The sequence below is a fragment of the Canis lupus genome, chromosome 23 (assembly GCF_011100685.1).
Source record: "Canis lupus familiaris isolate Mischka breed German Shepherd chromosome 23, alternate assembly UU_Cfam_GSD_1.0, whole genome shotgun sequence".
Lineage (NCBI taxonomy): Eukaryota > Metazoa > Chordata > Mammalia > Carnivora > Canidae > Canis > Canis lupus.
Window position 1 is genome coordinate 210,353 of NC_049244.1, and position 20,443 is coordinate 230,795.

Below are 20,443 nucleotides of genomic sequence, written 5' to 3' on the forward strand. Positions count from 1 at the left end.
TATGGTCAACTAATATTCGACAAAGCAGGAAAGACTATCCCCTGGAAAAAGGACAGTCTCTTTACTTCAATAAATGGTGCTGGGAAAATTGGACAGCCAGATGCAGAAGAATGAAACTAGCCCATTCTCTTAGCCACAGCAACCTCTTGCAAGATACATCTATGAAGACAAGGGAATGTGTCCCTACTGCCAATCACATAGGGTGCCCCTAATTAATTAGGTAATTAGGGTGTTATTGCCTAATTCCGCTACTTCTCCTAACATCAGCAAAGAGTTACTTCTTCTTGGGGGACCTCAGCAATCATCAAAAATAAAATGACAGCTGTTGGAGAGAGAGTTGGATCCATACAGAACCACAGGTTAAAAACTAATTCTTTCTTGGTCAGAATGAAGAACTCTAGGGCACCAGGGTGGCTCAGTGGTTGAGCATCTGCCTTTGGCTCAGGATGTGGTCCTGGGGTCAATCCCACATCAGGCTCCCCACAAGGAGCCTGCTTCTCCCTCTACCTATGTAAAAAACAAAACAAAACAAAACAAAACAAAAAAAAGCAAAAACAAAGCAAAAATGAACTATTGGGACTTAATCAAGATAAAATGCTTCTTTTTTTTTTTTAATTTATTTATTTATGATAGTCATACAGAGAGAGAGAGAGAGGCAGAGACACAGGCAGAGGGAGAAGCAGGCTCTATGCACCGGGAGCCCGACGTGGGATTCGATCCCGGGTCTTCAGGATCGCGCCCTGGGCCAAAGGCAGGCGCCAAACCGCTGCGCCACCCAGGGATCCCAAGATAAAATGCTTCTGAACAACAAAAGAAACAGTCAACAAAACTAAAGACAACTTGCAGAATGGGAGAAGTTATTTGCAAATGACATATCAGAAAAAAGGGCTAGTATCCAAGATCTATAAAGAACTTATTCAACTCAACAGCAAAGAAACAAATAGTCCAATCATGAAATGGGTAAAAGACATAAACAGAAATTTCACCAAAGAAGACACACACATGGCCAGGAAACACATGAGAAAATACTCCACGTCACTTGCCATCAGGAAAATACAAATCAAAACCACAATGAGATCCCACCTCACACCAGTGAGAATGTTGAAAATAAACAAGACAGGAAACAACAAATGTTGGAGAGGATGTGGAGACAGGGGAACCCTCTTGCACTGTTGGTGGGAATGTGAACTGGCACAGCCACTCTGGAAAACTGTGTGGAGGCTCCTCAAAGAGTGAAAAATAGAGCTACCGTACGACCCAGCAATTGCACTACCGAGGATTTACCCCAAAGACACAGATGTGGTGAAAAGCTGAGACACATGCACCTCAGTGTTTCTAGCAGCAATGTCCACAATAGCCAAACTGTGGAAGAAGCCTTGGTGTCCATCGAAAGATGAATGGATAAACAAGATGTGGTCTGTATATACACACTAAATTCACACAAGGCAGAACAAAAGAGGTAGAAGTTTATTGAATATACTGCCAGGGAGCAGTCAGCAGGACAGCAAAGGAGAGACCATCTGCCATGAGGTGGTGGTGAGGGGCTATGTATATAGGGCAGAGTGAGGAAGTATGGGGATGTATAGAGTCTTCCCTTTTGGTAATCATAGGAATTGTGCCTGGTTTAAGTAGCTCACTGGTTGGTTGGGGCTTAGTGAGCCTGTTTGTGTCAGCTCAGGGGCACTGTGGGCCATTCTGTCTTGCTCAGGTTTCCTATTGGCATTAAGATGAATAGGGGAGCTTTGTCATTGGTAAAAAGATGCGTGGGCCTTGAATTGCTTAGGTGAATGGGTCTTTCTGCATTTCTGTTCTTGTAAAAACTCAATTTGTAAAATAAGACAGGTGTTTTATTTTTTTATTTTTTTAATTTTTAATTTTAATTTTATTTTTTTTAAGACAGGTGTTTTAATTCCTCAAAAAATTGGTTTGCAACCTGAATGCTGTCAAGGGGCTGAGCCAACCATCCACTGTATTATCTCCATTTATATATATATATATATATATAAATGGAGATAATATATATATATTATATATATATATATATATATATATATATATATATATATATATAATCAGGGAGACAACCTTCAACAAAAATGGGAATCAAAAAATTTCTGTGTTCTATATTTAGAACCATTGTCTTTGAAATGCTTGTCTTTCCTTCTGGGTACCTAATTTCATTTAGCTTAGGAAAAAGGGCAGCAAAGAAATTTTCTATTAGCCTCTTTTTTTTTTTTTTTTTTTAAAGACACATCTATTCAGCGTCATGATCAGACTATTACATTTAGCAATCAACAGCATGGGCGCAAAAAAAAAGAAATCTACATTAAAACCCTTTGTTGGAATGCTTTACACTTTCCACAGAACAGAAACTAAAATAACCTGTCATACAATTAGTCACAAATACAGTCCTCGAGTTTTTTGCCCATACACATGAGTATTGTCTAAAACAGGTCTTCTTTGTAGCAGCTAGGCCCTGCCACCACTGTGCTTGGCTGAGGTCACAAATCTGTTGTAGCCTGTAGCTTCCCTGTCACTCCTCTGGCTCTCCTCTCCTGCCAAGCTCTGTTTCCTGGCAGTAATTAAAACCTTCTGCCACCGCCATAGCTGCTGCTGCTGCTGGAACCGCCACAGCCACCTTGGTTTCGTGGCTTGGCAAAGTATTGGCCTCCACCACCATAGGGGCCAGAGCTTCTGCCTCCAAAATTTCCTCCTTTCATGGGTCCGAAATTTGAGGATTGATTGTTGTAATTGCCAAAATCGTTATAGCTTCTGCCACCTCCGAAGTGGCTTCCGTCATTACCAAATCCCTGACGGCCATCCCCACTGCCACCGTATCCACCACCACCTCGACTGCCACCGAAGCCACCTCGACCACTGAGGTTCCCTCCACGACCAAAGCTGTCATTCCCACCAACACCAGCTCCACGACCACCACCCAAGTTTCCAGAACCGCTTCGCCTCTTTGCCTGGACGGAGCTCTAGCCATCTCTTGCTTCCATAGGGCTTTCCTTACTTCACAGCTGTGGCCCTTCCCAGGATGGCATTTCTGAATGACAATCTTGTCTACAGAGTCGTGGTCGTCAAAGGTCACAAAGGCAAAGCCTCTCTCTTCGCCACGGCCTCGGTGGGTCACGGTCTCCATCACCTCCACGTTCCCATACTGTTCCAAACAATCTCTTGGATGATGTTCTTCAGGGTCTCCTTTAATGCCACCGACAAAAATCTAGTTCACAGGTCAGTGGGCACCGGGTCTTCGAGAATCTCCTGGGGAGACAGCCCTCTGGTTCCAGGCTCTCCCGCCACCTCGGGCAGCCCAGGTTCCTGCGCGGCCGCCTCCTCCAGGGGGCCCGGGCCGACCCCAAAGCCTCTGGAGCGCTTGGCGTTGGGGTCTCTCACGGCCACACAGTCCGCAAGCCTCCCCCATTGCTCAGAATGGCTCCTCAGACTCTCATCGGTCGTTTCCAAGCTCAAACCTCCGATGAAGAGCTTCCGCAGCTGCTCGGCTCTTTGGGAGACTCTGACTTAGACGTGCGGGCGGGGGGAGGGGAGACTTTACCGATGCTTACTTGGCAATGGCGAGGGGCAGAAAGGACTTCTATTAGCCTCTTAATACTCGCTTCCAATCTGGCCAACTTCTGACCACAGAACTACTTCAAAAAAACCCTTTTAAATATCTTGCCAGGTTTCATCTGGGACAAACAGTAAATATTCCTGGAAGTACTAAAAACCCCACTGTTATCAGAGATGGCCCCCAAAAGAGTACAAAAGATACCACCCTCCCAAGTCTTAGAACCCTAGTATAGCCAAAAGTAAGAAAGACTTAGGTAATTTTCCTGAGAGTTGGCAACAGTTGGTAGAGTCCTAGTTGAGAATGCAGTGCAGCCCACATTTTTGTCTGGCCATACTTTTGGGGCCTCCAACCTGTGGTGGACAAGACAAATTCTCAGGACACAAAACAAAACAAATAAGAGGTAACAGCTGTCCTTGAGAAAGAAAAAGATAAATAACCAATAGACACCCATAAACCAGATTCATAAGTCTGAACTTGGAAATGAAAGGACAACTTGAAATTTTGTCTTCCTCTCTTGAGTAGATACTAGAGGCAGACAGCCAGGAGAGTTGACTCTGGTAGGAATTCTTACCCTTAGCTGGCTTCTGCCAGTTTTCCCCAAAGGCTATTTGTAGGCTCTGGAGCAAGTGGGTTTAAAGTAGAGTGAGTAGCCCTGATATCTATCAGAATTTGCCAAAGTTTTCCCTTAATTTTAGCTTTAGATCCCCTTTGGCCATTTAAGAAAGTAACTTACAACACTTCCCTGAAGAATCTTTTACTAGAATCCCATCAACCCTGAGAGTGGTCCAACAGGAAGGCAGCCCCTTGAGGGTAGTTTTTCAGTTGATTGTAAATGAAACATTGATATTTTGACCAATGTTTTGATAATGGCCCTTATGAGGGTGAAACCAAGGAGGCCCAGGTTATTGTTTTAGGTTTCTGGCATTTGAGCTATTGCAGCTGTAAGGCTACTAATGGGGGAAGATTTTTTTTTTTTTTTTTTAATGGGGAAGATTTTTGTTTAGGTCTTATAGTCTCTCAAATTGGAGAGATGATTCAAACAGAAGTAGTAGACAATGAGTATTCAGGTAAAGGAGGATAGAGGGTAGTAGTAGCAGTCACATTGATTTTATAGTCTTTTGACATGCCTCTTGTGTCTTTGAGTTTCCATTAGCCTTCATAATGAATCTTTCAATGAAGCTATTTTAGAATCCTGAAGCATTTTGGAGTCTTCTGCATACCAGTTAAAATCCCATTCTGGTTGTTTGATTTGTAAACCCTTGCTTTCAAGTACATTTCATAAGTGATAAGATTGTCTAACTGAAATGTTCCCCATAATGACCATTGTAATTTTAGTCTCAGTAAGATTTTTTTTTTTCATTTTTGTAGACATTCATAGCATCTGGGGCCACAGCTCTTAGATATAAAACAAGTCAGTGTGTTGGAAGGTAGAGTACTCAACTCTTTGAAACTTGGGGATTCCATCTCCTTAGGTAAACATTGGTTATTTCAGGACCGAATTAATATCTAAGAGGGATGTGCTACTGGGTTGGGGATTTTTGAGGTGTTTTACAGTGTGTTTCACTGCCTAGAAATTTTTTTGAGGTTAGTGAGTGACCTAATGTTGATCTAACCCTTCCCTGACCAACTTGTGGGTTGGGAGTCTTAGGTTTTTGGGAGTCTAACAGCTTTTTAAGTACCTGACCCATGCCCACCAATTTCACAGCTTTGGTTTCTGAGATTGCCCTTCACAATAACAATATCTATTATCTGTTTATATACTGGCAAATGCCATTATGGTTATTAAATGTCTGACTCATGCCTCTATTTGTTTTTTTTTTTTAAGATTTTATTTATTCATGAGAGACACACAGAGAGAGGCAGAGACACAGGCAGAGGGAGAAGCAGGCTCCATGCAAGGAGCCCAATGTGGGACTCAATCCCGGACCCCCAGGATCACCCCTGAGCCAAAGGCAGACTCTCAACCACCGAGGCACCCAGGCATCCCTTGTGCCTCTATTTGTTAGCTACCTGTCACCACTGAACTTCTAAGAGTAGTCTGATGCTTCTGTGGTAGAGAGGGCAGGGTCCCCTCTTTCTGAAAACTAATCCTTTGGGCTGTTACTTTTAAAACAGTCAAGAGATATCATAGGACTATCAGGTCTGATAAATGAATGGTGAGTTCAGTATTTGCCTACTTTTCTCAGTTATGACTTATAAGGGAACAAGTGCTGGAAACCCAACCTGAGAGGCCCAAAGAAGGGGAATGACTCTTTCACATAACTAAATGTCCAGAGGAAGGGCTGACATCAGGCCCTGCTTGGTGCAGGGACTCATCTTTGCTGTCTCTTGACTCAGTTCTGATGCCCTCTGTAATATGATTTCATTTTCAAACAGCTGATCTGGACCTCCTGTCTTCTCATCTTCATGCCCAGCAAAAAAGAGAGAGCCTGCTGTTCACAAATTTGAATGAAAATTCCACCATGAAGTCTCATGATCCACAGGTGGCCAGACTTGGCTTAAGCCAGTTACTAAGGCTTAGGGGATACTGGCTGCTCTGACTATTTTAGCCAAGATCACATTCTTCAAGTCATAACCCAAAGGGTAGAGTCAGCTTTCCTGGAAATTGGCAGAGGGAGAGAGAAGGAGGATGCATCACCATCTGGATGGCCCTCTATAATTACTATCATGAGAAGGCCAGGCCCTCATTGGTTTGTGAGTCAGCACCAACCTCAGGGATTATCTGCTGATGATGCTGTCACGTGGTAAGGGTGACCAGTGAGGAATGCACACACCTGTGGGGTAAACAATCCTCAGCACCGTGAAAGTAGACATTCAGGAAAGGTGGACATTTTTCTTAGTCTTTACCTTAGGGGCCTGGATTTGGGTAAAAGAAAAATAAATGTTGCTCATCATGATTAAAAATACCTCACAAAAATGTTGGATCCTATCCACGAGGAAGCACTATATTTTCTGAACACCTTCATGGCTGTGGGGAAGTCTAGAAAGGGCTGAATTGTTCCGCTCTACAGAGGGAGGGTTTGAACCTGCTTAGGGATCAGAGGAAAGGGATGTGAGGTGGACAAACAGAAAACGCTAAGGAAAAGAGGAATCTATTAGACAAATAAGGTCAGTGATTTGGTGTGATGAAGGCCATATGACAACTACCTCCAGAAGTGAGGCCAAGGACATTGCAAAATCAGGAATGCCAGTGTTGGAGTAGAAGAAACCTGCTGAGTCGCCTAAAATCTGCACGAAAGTTCACTGACCTAACACACACTTTTGGGTGAAGGGCATTTTCATTTGGTTTCATTTGGTTGTGTTTTATTTACTGGGGATCAAGGAGGGGGCTGAGCTGTACATTTAGGGGGCTACTTGGGATCAAAAACATGTTTAGATGCAGGTGTGACTCTGAGAGAGAGCCCTCTACCTGCTGCCATTTGCAGGTGTTTTAGGAGCAACTGAACTTAGCCAGGAAATCTAATTGGGTTATAGTTCAGTGATTCCTTGGGGAATCAGTTGGGTAATATTATAAAATCCCAGTGCCCAGGCCCCAGTTTGGATCAATTAAGTCAGAATTTCTCTGAGGGGCACCAGGCATCAGTATTTTTTAAAGCTTCCCAGGTGATTGCATGTGCAGTCACACCTGAGACCACATATGCACCTTATCTGGTCTCGTGGTGCTGGACACCCTGGCCGACATCCAAATGACTCCTGAGTGAGTATCTGAACCTGGGCTGAATAGACTTCAGGTACTGTAATCTTGAGGTGATCTCTGGGGACCCCCAGTGCCAAGAGTGAGAGAACTGATATAAGGTGGTTTGAAAAATTTGCTCCTTATTTTGGCTCTCAGTTGAGGAACTACTGTTCAATTTTGTGTGTGTTTGTTAGCATTATAGAGCATAATGAAAAGGAATGGGTAATTTTACTACAGCTTCCCAGGGCCTTTCTCTCTAGTTTGGGCCTATAGGTTTGGGATAGGGCTGGCCTTCTCCTCTCTCCGCATCTTCTAACAGGGCTTGTCACCATGTCCAAGTTCATTCCTGTCTATCTGCATCTGGTAGCAGTAATGGACCAAAGAAACCCAGACCTCTAAGTGTCTATAAATTTTGAGCCACCAAGATGTAAGGAAAACAGGTAAGGTCAACTATTTTCTTTAATATCAGTATTGACCAGTAGATACAATGGGGAAATATTCCTGGCAAAACTGTAAAATATCCAGGCATAGATTTCACAGGAAATATGAAAGATCCATAAAAATTTACTTTATACTACTGGAGGACATAATAAAAGCCTAAGTACATTGTGAAATATATGATATTCTAGAATGTAAAGCTCAAATATTAAATGCTATCTTTTTCGAAAAGCAACGATTATACTTTTTGAGCTGGAAAAGAAAATAATTTCATCAAGAGAACAGATACAACATATTCAGAAATAAAATTTAGAAAAGAGTAAAGAGTATGCTACTTATCTAAGAAATATTAAAACATATTTTAAATAGAGCAGTTGGCACAGAAAAATAAACCCAGCTAGATTTAAGACAGAAATATAGAAACTGATAGGATGCAATAGAATTCCCTATACACACAATGGCCTTTTGAAGCAGTTCTTGGAAATCTCACAGAAAGAAAAAACTAACAGTGTCATTTGAAAAATGAAGTTAAACTCTTACACTAAACAAAATGAAAAGCTATGAATATTCTGACTGGAATAAACATATGTATTTATGTGACAAACTGAACTGTTCAAAGTGCTTGACAGATATGAACACATTAATTCCCATAACCCCATGGGGAGGGGACTTCTACTGCCCCCTTGCTGAGAATAAGTGAGGGTCTGAGAGAGTAAAGAGCTTGTACAGGTCACAGAGCCAGTGGCATTCTCACCCAGGGCATCTGGCTCCAGGTCCCCTGGGCTTCACCCCATCCAACACACATGTGTACACACACATGCACAGACACACACACACACACACACACACACACACACACACACACAGGTGTTTCCCAGACACATTTTCTGTTGCTCACAGTTTTGTGGACTCAGGATTTGGGAAGAAAACAGATGGGAAATCCTTGCTTGCGGGCTCTCCTGTGATTGCAGTCGGATGACAGCCAGGGCTGCAGTCACCTGAGCGCTCAATTGGGGTGCTTGTCCATGGTGAGCCATCACTTGGCCAGCAGCTCAGCTGGGACATGCAAAGGGCATCTCCAACACAAAGGTATTGGGGAGTCAGGCTACTTGCAGGGATGCTGGCATCCCACAGGGCAGGTTGGCAGAAGTGCTGGGATCTTCTCTGACTCCTCCTTGGTGGTCACAAGGCCACTTCCTCTGCAGTTTTTACTTGAAGCCTGTACAGACTCACTTAGAGTGGTGGTTCACAACCCTCTTGGGAGCTTCCCTGGTATAATCTGAAACTGCCCCTGTACTCAGAGGGCAGGGAGAGGCTGAGAAAGAAGCAGGTCCCTCCAGGTTGACAGATGGCAGTTTTAATAAGGAAAGGCAACTCAATATATGAGGTTTCTCTTAGGTGGCAGCAAGATAAATGGACCCTTACCCACCTGCTAAATCTTAAAAGTTTATAAAAGAGGACCTAAGTGGGTTCAGTAATACACACCATTCAGATAGTCTCAGCACCACATCACCATCTCCAGGCTATGTCCTCGGAACAGTATCTGGAAGCAGAAAAGACCAGTGGAACCCATATTCCCAGGGCAGGGGAGGGGGTGAGAAGCCTCCAAGTGCTCAGGACCAGCTCACAGGTTAATCCTGTCACATCTTTTCAATAATGTTCCCCAACAGAGTCAAGATGCAGCTCACAGACCCTACCTCTCAATGTAAGGAGTATCAAAGATTATGGAGGCCATGTTTAAACCACCACAATATGTAATGAGATCAATGAAAAAATATTGAAAACCCATTGAGTGTTTTACTCAGAGCCAAGGACTATGCTAAAGACATTTATGTAGGGACGCCTGGGTGGCTCAGTGGTTGAGTGCCTGCCTTCCGCCTAGGATGTGATCCTGGAGTCCTGGGATGGAGTCCCACATCAGGCTCCCTGCATGGAGCCTGCCTCTCCCTCTGCCTGTGTCTCTGTCTCTGTCTCTGTCTCTGTCTCTGTCTCTGTGTCTCATGAATAAATAAAATCTTTAAAAAATAGAGACATTTATATAAATAATTTTGTATAAATTATACTTAAAATAAATAAACATAAAAATAAAATCATGCACATAAAAGTTGCAGGGACTGTTGATTCTACCCCTAGACACGCTAGTCTACATGATGTCAGGTTGCAGGATCTTCTTGGTCACACCACTTCACCCAGAGCCTCAGGGTTAAGTTGTCCATACCATGGGGCTCCCAGGGTAGCATCAACCTGGACCCCTGTGCTGTGGTGGAACAAGGCCTAGGTAGTGGGAGAAGGTGTGGAGAGCTTCAGATGAGCCAAGCTGTGTGTACAACTCTTCACCTCTCACTCCCAACTTCCACAAGGAAAAGAGAATTGGAAGTGTGTCCACAAGGGAATGGCTTTATAGGAAATCAGCATTTCATTGTGGTGCCCGCATGCTGGTTGTTCATGTAAACCCAAGATTTTTCACCAAGATAGGAAAGACCCTGTTCAGATCACACTCAGTCCTAGGATACCACTTCTGTGTACTGCTGGCTCTGCCAGGGCCCCTGCCTCCCAACACATCCTCAAGTTCATGCAGCCCTACAGGGACCAGGCCCGGGCTCATACTTCACCTGTCAAGGCCTGTGGGCAGTGCTTTGCCTCTCCGACCCCCAGTGCCTTTCATTAAGTAAAGGATGGTGTCCATCCTGAAGAAACTGTCAAGCAGCCAGAGTGTTTATTTGGGGTCTTAAAAGATTATGATCGAGGAGACACAGAGGCCACTGAAATCCAAAGTGTGCTTGACCTTGGAGCTGGGAGTAAAGGTTTCATAACTTGTTTTGAAATAATGACTGGTACTGGCAGAGTTCATATTTATTTACTGCCTCTTACATGATTGGCTATCTGGCAAACTGGTGTTACAGTATTTCTATTTGGGTCCAAAGTGGAAGGCTGTGTTCCAGGTAGTCCAGCTGCTATTGACAAATGTCTGGAGAATGGAAACAGAAGAGAGTGTGGCACAGGCCCTAGTGCCCCCATGTCTTGTGAACTCTATTTCGAAAGACTCTCTCAGCAACTGTGCATCTTTTTTCATAATGGTGAACAGGAGACAAGGTACGCAATCTTGCTGGGGCCCATCTAGTCATCCAGAGGAGGCATGCAGGGTGGGTCCCCATGCAGCCCTTCCCTGGCACTGTGCTGGGGTCTACCTTTGCCAGAAGCAGCCACCATACCTGGAATGCTGGGACTTGGGAGCATCTAGGGGAATTCCATTCGTCATTTCATCTTCTGTGTTCAGGACAACAGGTCACATGACTTCATCCATGCTCCTCTGCATGTGGACGACATCAGGGCACATGGTCCCAGCACTACCACCCCCATGAGAGGGCTTCACTCCTCTGCAGTGAATGGTGAATGGAAGGGCAGCACAGGATGTGTGTGTTAAGTTCTCTTTTGTTAGGACTGGATCTTTCCTATCTTAGGGTTCTAAGGCACGCACTAGTCTATAGAATGATGGTGAAGTAGAGTAACATTCCCTGTTAATTCTAAAGTCTTCTGAGTAAGAAGCCAGTGCTATGTCAATCCTGTTTATGGTTTCAACTCTTTTTTTTCTTAAGATTTTATTTATTCATGAGAGACAGAGAGAGGCAGAGACACAGGCAGAGGGAGAAGCAGGCTCCATGCAAGGAGCCTGATGTGGGACTCAATCCCAGGACCCCAGGATCACACCCTAGGCCGAAGGCAGATGCTCAACTGAGCCACCCAGGCGTCCCTATGGTTTCAATTCTGTATCCCTTACATGAAGCTCTATACAAGGACTATTTTAAATGGAACCCCAGAAAACAGGGAGGGCACAAATCTGTAAAACTCTTTATAGATACAACTTCTTGGAATATATCTGAGGGTGTGGCTTTCAGTTTTATTTCACTTCTGATTCTGATTGGATTGACCTTGATTCTGCTGGATATTTCCCCAATAGTTACATATACTTTGTCACCTGCAGGTGCCTTAAGTGTTTTGTGGAGAGAAGTAGACGTAAATCATTATTTATTTACTCTCTAAAGAACTTGACCGGTGAAAATCGGCCCAAAAGTGTGATGAGCTCAGCACATATGGCTGAAATCTGACCGAGCAGAGCCCTGCTCAGGGTGGCCCGGGGCAACGGGCTCCACCTGTCTGCTTCCTCCTGTCTAGTGTCTTATCATCTGACTTCTTATCAAACACCCCAGCCCTGTCTCCAGGATCAGCATACTACGTCTTCTCCTCTCCCCTGTGTGATAACCAGGGGTCACCACACCGGGAGGCCTGGGTTCCCAGCCTGCCCCTGACTCAATCACCCCAAAAGTGGCAGCATGCTCCCCTGACTTCCCCAGCAGGAACCAGTCAGCTCTCTGCTCCTCCTCTGCCCTCTAGAGTCATTGGGACTAGAAGCTCTTAAAGGCACTGTCCAAACCCTTCTTCCGTATATATTCCCAAGACAGTAAATAAGTCAAGAAGTAAGTAGCTGATGTTACTTTTTATTAATTATGATAGAGCAGAATACGTGTACTACATACTTATGCATTTGGAGAGCAATGAAAAGAGAAGAGTTACAGTTATTTAGTTGTTCAAAAAAAGCCTCAGAATCCTTCTCTGTCTCCTGGGATCACCAGCACACAGGGGATGTCACTTGAGCAGGGCCAACCTTCTAGGGCTTAGGAGGTCTACAAGGGAATAGGGGAGTGGGAGAGGGGGCTAGAGCAGGTCTTCTATACATCCTGGCAGCTGGACTTCACCAAGGAGGTCTTGCCCAGCCAGGGGACAGTATATATCTGGAAAGAGCAGAGCGTTTTCTGTGAAAGGAGAGAGAGAAAGATAATTAGGGTTACAGGAAAAAGCTCAGCCTGGAGAAGTCAGAAGCACAGGTGAGAAAGGGTGGTGGGATTCTCAGCCCCCACCCTGCTGAGCCCCAGAACGCTAAGCAGGGGTTCGCAGTGACCTCTCAGTCACCCCACCCACTCCTTAAGTCCAAGACATGGGATCCTGTCTCCTAACTCTAACCAGCAGGATTCCACCAGCTCATTCCCCCTGCACATCCCTTTAAGGTGCAGCCTGTGCAAGATCACAGAGCCCCTGAGGGACAGGGCGCTGCCCCCAAGTCCTCTGCATGTCCAGTGGGCCAGGACTAATACAGGTATACAGGGACAGGGACCAGAGTTCAGAAAACACCCAAAGACACAGGGAATAGGGTAGCTATGGGAGGAGTACGGCTTCCTCCACTAGAGAGACTAGTATTTGGTGAGAAGAGCAGGATCAGAGGGTTTTGGCTGCTTATAGGTCTCTAATTCTCTCTAATCTGTTCAGATGGCCAAGATTGGGATTAAGAGGTCATCTCTCTTTCCAGCAAACACCCCACAGTCCTCCACAAGCAACAATCCACACAGTGCACAATGCCCCAACTCATCAGCTAAAACCCACTTATAAACTCAAATTAGTCATGTGCACACACATACAACCTTCCCCCACAGGTACCCTGACACCTGCACACCCACATCCCAAGCACTCATATACAATGCATCTCACAGGCACATACCCTCATCAGGTGTGGCTGGTCATGAAAGGGACAGTTGTCCAAGTTGGGCTGGGACTTGGTACATCTCGTTCGTCCAATCTCCACCTCCAAGAAGTAGTTCATCCCAGACACAACCTGTACACGTAAAGAGCAGGATTTGTTTACATCTGCCAATTTCACACACACGTAGTTACCTTCCTGCTATGGGGGGCCCTCATAACAGCATTCATTGTTGTCAAAGCAGGTACGTTGGAAAACCACAGCCACCCTCTGAGGGCTGGCCCAGCAGCTGTACCCAGAGCCTTCTTGTAACTTGTTCACAGAGAGGCTCCAGAAGGTCTCAGGCAGCCTGGCAGGAGGAGAAGCAGGAGGATAGAAGGTGGAAGCCAGGGACCAAAATTCTGTTACCTGGGTTTAGGAGGGAAGGTGCGCTTTGGGAAGCCAGACGGGAGCTGGCTGATAAACTTCTCCAGTTCCCGGAGCCAGGGAAGACACTAAGCATACAGCAAGGGCTCTGTGCTGAAACAGCGGATCTGGCTCAGGAAGAGGATCATGTGACGGGTACATCTTAGCTTAATTCCAATTAATAGGGTCAACCCTATACATTTTCACATTTCCTCAGTGTAACAAACGTTTATTTATTCCCTCATTTCGCAGTAGGAAATGAGAGGCCTCTCTCTCGTTTGTGTCTTAGCCAAATAAAACCCTGTCCCTGGAATGCCTGCCTTTTACGTGTGATTTTTGATGGGAGTATTTCTGAAGTGTGTCACACATCTGCCTGTCTTCTACATTTGACATTACAGGATAGATCTTTAGAACTTGGAGAAACATGGGATGAGGACCTAGGACCAGGCTCCACATCTTATCTGGTGGAACCACAAGCAGGTCCCATGATCCCTCTGCTGTTACTTTCCCCAATGAGCTGTGATGCCAAGCCAGTGCCGCAATGGAGAGGAACAAGTGGGGGGAACCTAGGGAGCAGGGGAGCACACGTTCCACCCAAAGCACTCAGCGCCAGCCACAGCTGCAGGGGAGAAACGGTCTGTTCTGGTCCCACCTTGTGAAGTTTCAAGAGAAGATGGAAATGCAGGCATGCACTTCCAGGCTTTTGTTGCTCTGAGGCTCTGTTCTGCTCTCCACGAGGCCACAGATCAGCTGGCCTGAATCCTAGCCATCTTTACAGGATAAGCACAAAGCCCAGTGGCCCTTCCTGACACCCCCTCCTACCCCCTTCTGGACTCTGGTGACTATGCTCCTTATCTGACCAGAACTCCAGGGCAGGCTGGCAGAGGCAGGGGTCAGGAGCAGTCCACTCAACTACCCCCTGGGTGATGGTGATGGGGGGGGGGAGGGGTGCATATTGGGATGGGGACTGTGATGGCACACATGAGAGGCTATTCCCGTGGACATGCCCTGTGGAGGGAAGCAACACTCCAGGGCTTTCCACCAGGATGTCTGGACAGGTCTGAATTCATATGACAGACCCTCTACTCTGAGATGCACTGGGTACCACAGCCTAGCTCACTGGCCCATCTGTGTTTGCTGACAGCCTCAGTCTGGGTGCTCAGGGAGCAGCCAGGGCCCCACTTCAGGGAAGATGTTTGCTATGGGCCCCAAACTCCATCACCGGAGGAGGACATGGAGGCCAGGTTAATTTAGGGGGACCTGTTAAGAGGAGGCCTTAAGAAGAATGGGCCTCTTCTGTATAACCCCAATCATCTCGAGGAAACATGATGGCAATTCAGTGTGCCCCAGTGTGCACCACAACTGGCTGGATCCTTCAAGAATGCCAAGGTCATAGATGGAAGGAAAGGAGGAGGCTGCAGGACAGTGGCTGCAGCCCACGGCCTGGCCGTCCTGGCTATAAAGGACATCAGTGGGACAGTCAGTGACATCTGAATAAGGTCTGTGGAGTAGATGATCACGTCAGTTTGGGTTCTGATTTCTAAAGTGTTCCCTTCGCTAGGTCAGAAAATGCCCTCGTTCCTCGGGAGAACACACTGAGGTGGTAACTCTCAAAAGACTCAGAAATACAGAAACACAGATGCCCACAGCCCTGCACACACGTATGTGCCCGATGGAAAGCAAAATGGTAAGACTTTAACACATAAGGAATCCAGGTGTAGGATCTGCAAGGATCTTGTGCACTATTTCTGCTGCCGCTTTCTAAGTCTGACACTAGAGGTTGCAAGAGTGTCGAGAGCCTCGCTGAGCGGCCGAGCCAGAAGGCGGCCGGGCGTGCCGCGCTTCCCCTCGCCCGCGGCCGGGAGCTCTGGGCCCGCGGGGCTGGCGCACGGCGCGGAGGCGGCGGGGATGCGGGCGCCCCTGACCCCGCGCGGGCTGCGGCCAGGCCGGCGTCTGGGGGCGCAGGGGGAGGCGATGGCGCGCCCGGCGCCTGGGTGCTCCCGGGGACGCGCGCGTAGAGCGAGCTGCGGGCGAGCAGCGGGCGGGGGCGGGCGGGGCCGAGTCCCCGCGACGCCGATCGGGTCGGGCGGGTCGGGCGGGTCCGGCGGCCGAGCGCGGGCGTCAGGCGGCGGCGCCCGGGGCCAGCGGACCGACCCCGCCCGCGGCCCGCGGCTGGCGGCTGGCGGCGCCCGGGACACGCACCTGCTTGCGGGCGCGCAGCACTCGCAGGGCGCGGCTGTGGTAGGCGTCGTTGCTCGCCCGGTTGTACTCGCGCACGGCGAAGTCCAGCGCCTGCTGCACGCCCTCCTCCCCGACGTCCGCGTCCACCGCGCCGCCCACCGCGCCGGGCCTGCTGCCTCTCCGGCCGGCCCCGGGGCTCGCGGCCGCGGCCAGGGCCAGGGCGAGGGCCAGGGCGAGGGCCAGGGCGGCCAGCAGGAGCGGCGGGGAGCGCGGGGGCCCGGCCATGGTGCGCTCGCAGGCGGACGAGCTCCGAAGGCGACGAGGGCGACGAGGGCGACGAAGGCGACGGCGCGAGGCAGCGAGCAGCGCCCCGGCTCCGCGCTCCTCGGCCCCGCCCCGCCCCGCCCCGCCCCGCCCCGGCCGGGCCTTCCCCGGGGAAGCCTTGCCCGCTCTCGCGCGACTTCCCGCCCCGCCCCGCCCCGCCCGCCCGCCAGGCTCTCTCCCCGCCCAGCCCCGCGCTCTTCCAGGCGCCTCCCCGCCGCCCCCCGCGGCTCCCGGGCCTGGTCCCTCCGGTGGGCCCTGCTCCGACTCCGACTCCGGGCGCGGGGCTCCCCAGCCCGCTGTGCTCTCGCAGAAGCTGTCGCTCCTCCCAGGGCCCGCAGTGCGAGCAACCCCCACCCCTGCCTCCTGTGACCCTGGGGGCTCAGCACCGGGCCTCAGTCCAGGACTTCCCAGAGCAGGGGCTCGGTTTCAGAGGCCAAGGAAGACTGCGCTTTGTTCTGGGGAACTCTTTTGCAAGACATAAAAGAGTTAGCCTTTATTTGGGAAAAGGTCCTTGGCTTCTCTTTCTCACAACGCATTTATTTATTCAACCAACAAACCCAGAAGGGACTTCTCCCTGGCCATCAGGTCTCCGGCTAACGAGCCGTGGACTTCTTGTCACAGGGCAACTGTCCAAAACAGATGGAATGTGGACTATGTGTGACTTTGCATTTTCCAGTACATTAAAAAGACACAGATGAGAATAACATTTTTTTATTTGACCCAGCATATCCAAAATATTATTTCAACATACACAGGCAATTATTTAATGGGATATTTTTATGTTCTTTTGTGTGTGCCAAGCATTTGGAATCCTGTGTGTATGTTTCACACTCAGAGCAGATGTCAAATCAGATGAGTCTCATTCCAAGCACCCCATGGCCAAGCACAGCTGGTGGCTGTGATGTTGCACAGCCCAGATTTAGGGTGTGTGTGTAGGGTGGAGGGCAGTGATCAGTAATTGCCATCAGGGAGTGGTAGGTGTTCTGTTGGAAGTGAAATAGAAGGGATTGCTAGAAAAAGGTGCTACTGAACATGGTCAGGGAGACCTCCTGGGGAAAAGAGGCAGTTCAGCAGAAACCTACAGGACAAGAGGTCTGCTGAGACCATGGAGAGACACTAAGACCTGGACACGGTAGCTGGTATGGTGTGGGCTAACAGATCCTGCAGTTCGGGACTGTATACATCTGTGCTCCAATATGGCCTCAGGAGGGAGTGGGCAAGGGCTTTCTTAGTTATAGAGAAAGAAGTAGATACACAGAGCAGGGAAAGAGGGGGCTGCCCCTAGCCAGGTACTTCTGAGCAGTAGTGGCTATCTCCTGAGAGTAGGGATGGGTTTTTACTGTGGTTTCTCCACCCACGCAGGACACCTAGTCCTCTAGTCTTTGAAGGGTATGTTGCACAGAGGGTAAGCTGAAATGCAAGGGACTTTTTCATCTTTTGTTATTAGGAAGGAAGTGCAGGGCACCCAAATAGCCAGAGCATGATGGCAGATGTGAGTGTGGTAGAGGGTTGTGATTTAACACATGCTATTATACTGCCTATATATAATTCTCTATTAGGACTCTGGCATGTGCCAGATCTCTAATCCTAACAGAGAGTGCCTGTAGAAGCTATCAGAGTACCTATAGTGTATCTGATAAGAAGTGGAAGGCTGCACATCCACCTCAGCTGTTTGAATGACCTTGGGCAAATGTAACAAATTGGGCGAGGTGGGCTTCTCTGTTAACAGTAGTGTCTGGGGGTCAGAATCTACAGAGATGAGCAAGCTTCAGTGTTGATACTTCAACCTGGGTTAAAATGATGGAGCAGCCCAGGCCCTCATCTGTAACCTCCAGCTTCAAAGATAAGCTAGCAGAGACCCAGAGAGAAATAATGAACTCAAGACTGAGGCACAAGGCTTCCAGCACTCGTGTACCATGAAGGAAAGAGCACATGTGTCCAAGAGGCAAGCACGTTTCCCTTCTGCCACATGAAGAGAAAAACCCTTTACACAAGGCTGCTCATGTGGCTGTTGATCCCATGATCTGAACTAGTAGAGAAAGAAATTGAGAGAGTGACAGACATTCTCTGTAATATATAAAGAAGTGAATATTTAATAGTACTATAATAAATGACCAAGTACATAAAACAGCACCTAAACTAGCATGTCAAGTTGACCAAGAATTGAGTTTCTGAACATTTAGGTTTCTAAAACTTGCAGTGAAAACTTGGTGTAAAGCATTTAGGGCTCTAATAGGGATTGATTCCTTGTCATTATAAAACTGTGATGCTCACAGGCAAGCCTGTTGACAGCCGCTGTAGAAAAAGGCAAGAGAGAGTACAGTGGCCACTATCTATTTTGCATTTGCATAAGGAAACAGATAATCCTTTGGAAGCTTTTGCTCAGGGTCCACCTATTGCTTTACATTAGGAGTTACCATTTAATTTCACAACAGCACACTGATCAGAGCAGCTCTGGTGTCTGCAGCACCACAGCCAATGGGGGCGGGGGTGGGGTGTTGGGGACAGGGAGAGGGCTTCCAGGGACACAGGCCTGTGGCTTGTGCAGCTGGGCGCTCTGAAGTCTCTCTGAGCTTGAGCCCTGGCGACAAGGAAAATAAGATGGATCTGAGTCAGGTTGAGCAATCCCCTTGGGATCTCTATATGGTCAGTTTCCTTTTCTAATCCATGCTGTAGTTGTTGCTCTGCCTTCCCTTTCAGTGTTTGGGCAAACTTGAATTCCAGTTTCTTTTGCAATCTTCACAGGGCAGCAGAGGGATTCCTGCTCCAGCCTGGGATAGCATTGGAACTGGTGCACTGGATTTTGGATCTTGACCTCTGAGGCCACTGAGGGCAGCACTGCCCACTCCATGGTGTCCCTGGGCTCTCCTTCCTGCCACTCACAGAGGAGCTGGACCTAGTGACAAGGACTGACTGAGTTTTAGTGATGCTCCTCCAAGCTGCCTCTCCACTAAGGCTGGGCCTTGCCCAGTCTTATCCCTGCCAGCTAGCCTGCTTAACCCTGTCCTAGTAAGAATGCCCTCAACCTTGATATCTGTTCATTACCCCCACCTTTGATGTCTAGTCCTTTGAGATAGTCTTGTTAGGTTAGTGTAGCAAAAATTACCCCCTCTCCCTGCCCCCCTCCCCACCTTGGATGTGAAACTCTATTTATCCTTGCTGTCTTCAGAGTTTAGCTCAGTGTTTCTCTCCTGTTTGGATAATCTTGACCCCTGTTGCAATAGTATTGAATAAAGTCTTCCTCAACATTTTAACAAGTATCAGAATAATATATCTTTAACACTGGCAGCTGGGATCCCTGGGTGGTGCAGCGGTTTGGCGCCTGCCTTTGGCCCAGGGCGCGATCCTGGAGACCCGGGATCGAATCCCACGTCGGGCTCCCAGTGCATGGAGCCTGCTTCTCCCTCTGCCTATGTCTCTGCCTCTCTCTCTCTCTCTGTGTGTGTGACTATCATAAAACAAAAACAAAAAAAACCAAAACACTGGCAGCCAACCAGGCCAGTGCTCTGTGCTACCGCTGGTTTGTCTGGAATGTAGCGAAAATACTGTTGACAAGTAGGAGCCAAGGGGCATGTGATGGTGGAGGGGAGTAAGAAAGGAAGGGGAAATTCAGAGGCAGATGGGGTGGGCAGATGGGGCGGGCCCAAGGTGAGGGGAGGAAATCCAGAGGGGGATGCATTTTCCCTGACATCATATTATGAACACATTCAAATGTGCAACAAAGTCAGAAGAATTTTATAGCAAACATTCATATTCCCACCACCTGAATTCTAGCATTAATATTGTACTTTACTTATTTATCACGTCTATCCACCTGTCCATCTCCCTATTCATCCATCAACCTATCTTGTTTTCATGCATTTTAAAGTAATTTAAAGACATCAGTATATCTCACCTCTAAACACAAGCATGAATAACATGGACTAGAGGTCAATATTTATTTACAAATTTTTCATTTGTTGTAAAATTTACCTATAGTAAAATGCACAAATCTTAAGTATACATTTACTTTATGTTAACAAATGTATAGCCCTATGTAACCAACCTCCTATCAGGTACAGAACATGACTATCACCCAGAAAGTTCCCTTATTCCTCTTCCCAGTCATTTTGGGCCCTTACCTCCAGAGACAATGGCTACACTGATGTTATTATATTATTTCACTATAGATTAGTTTTGTATATTTTTAAAGTTCACATAAATGGAATTCTATGTTATTGACTTCTCTGGGTTTTTTTGTTTTGTTTTGTTTTGTTTTCACTCATCTTGATGTTTTTGAGATTCATCTCTGTTGTATAAGTTGTACATAGGTATA

At 47.5% G+C, this 20,443-nt stretch overlaps 1 protein-coding gene and 1 pseudogene across 1 annotated transcript; both read right to left on the reverse strand.

Annotated features, from left to right (window-relative positions):
• Nucleotides 1-2,582: 2,582 nt before the first annotated feature.
• Nucleotides 2,583-10,947, reverse strand: LOC477000 (annotated as a pseudogene).
• A 1,217-nt stretch (nt 10,948-12,164) lies between these two features.
• LOC607874 (cystatin-C-like) lies at nt 12,165-16,132 on the reverse strand. The gene is made up of 3 exons (XM_038570212.1): nt 15,826-16,132; nt 13,240-13,353; nt 12,165-12,499 (listed from the first exon to the last, which is right to left on the reverse strand). The coding sequence occupies exons 1-3, from the start codon at nt 16,087-16,089 to the stop codon at nt 12,416-12,418; spliced, it is 462 nt and encodes a 153-aa protein (XP_038426140.1). The 5' UTR covers nt 16,090-16,132; the 3' UTR covers nt 12,165-12,415.
• Nucleotides 16,133-20,443: the final 4,311 nt, after the last annotated feature.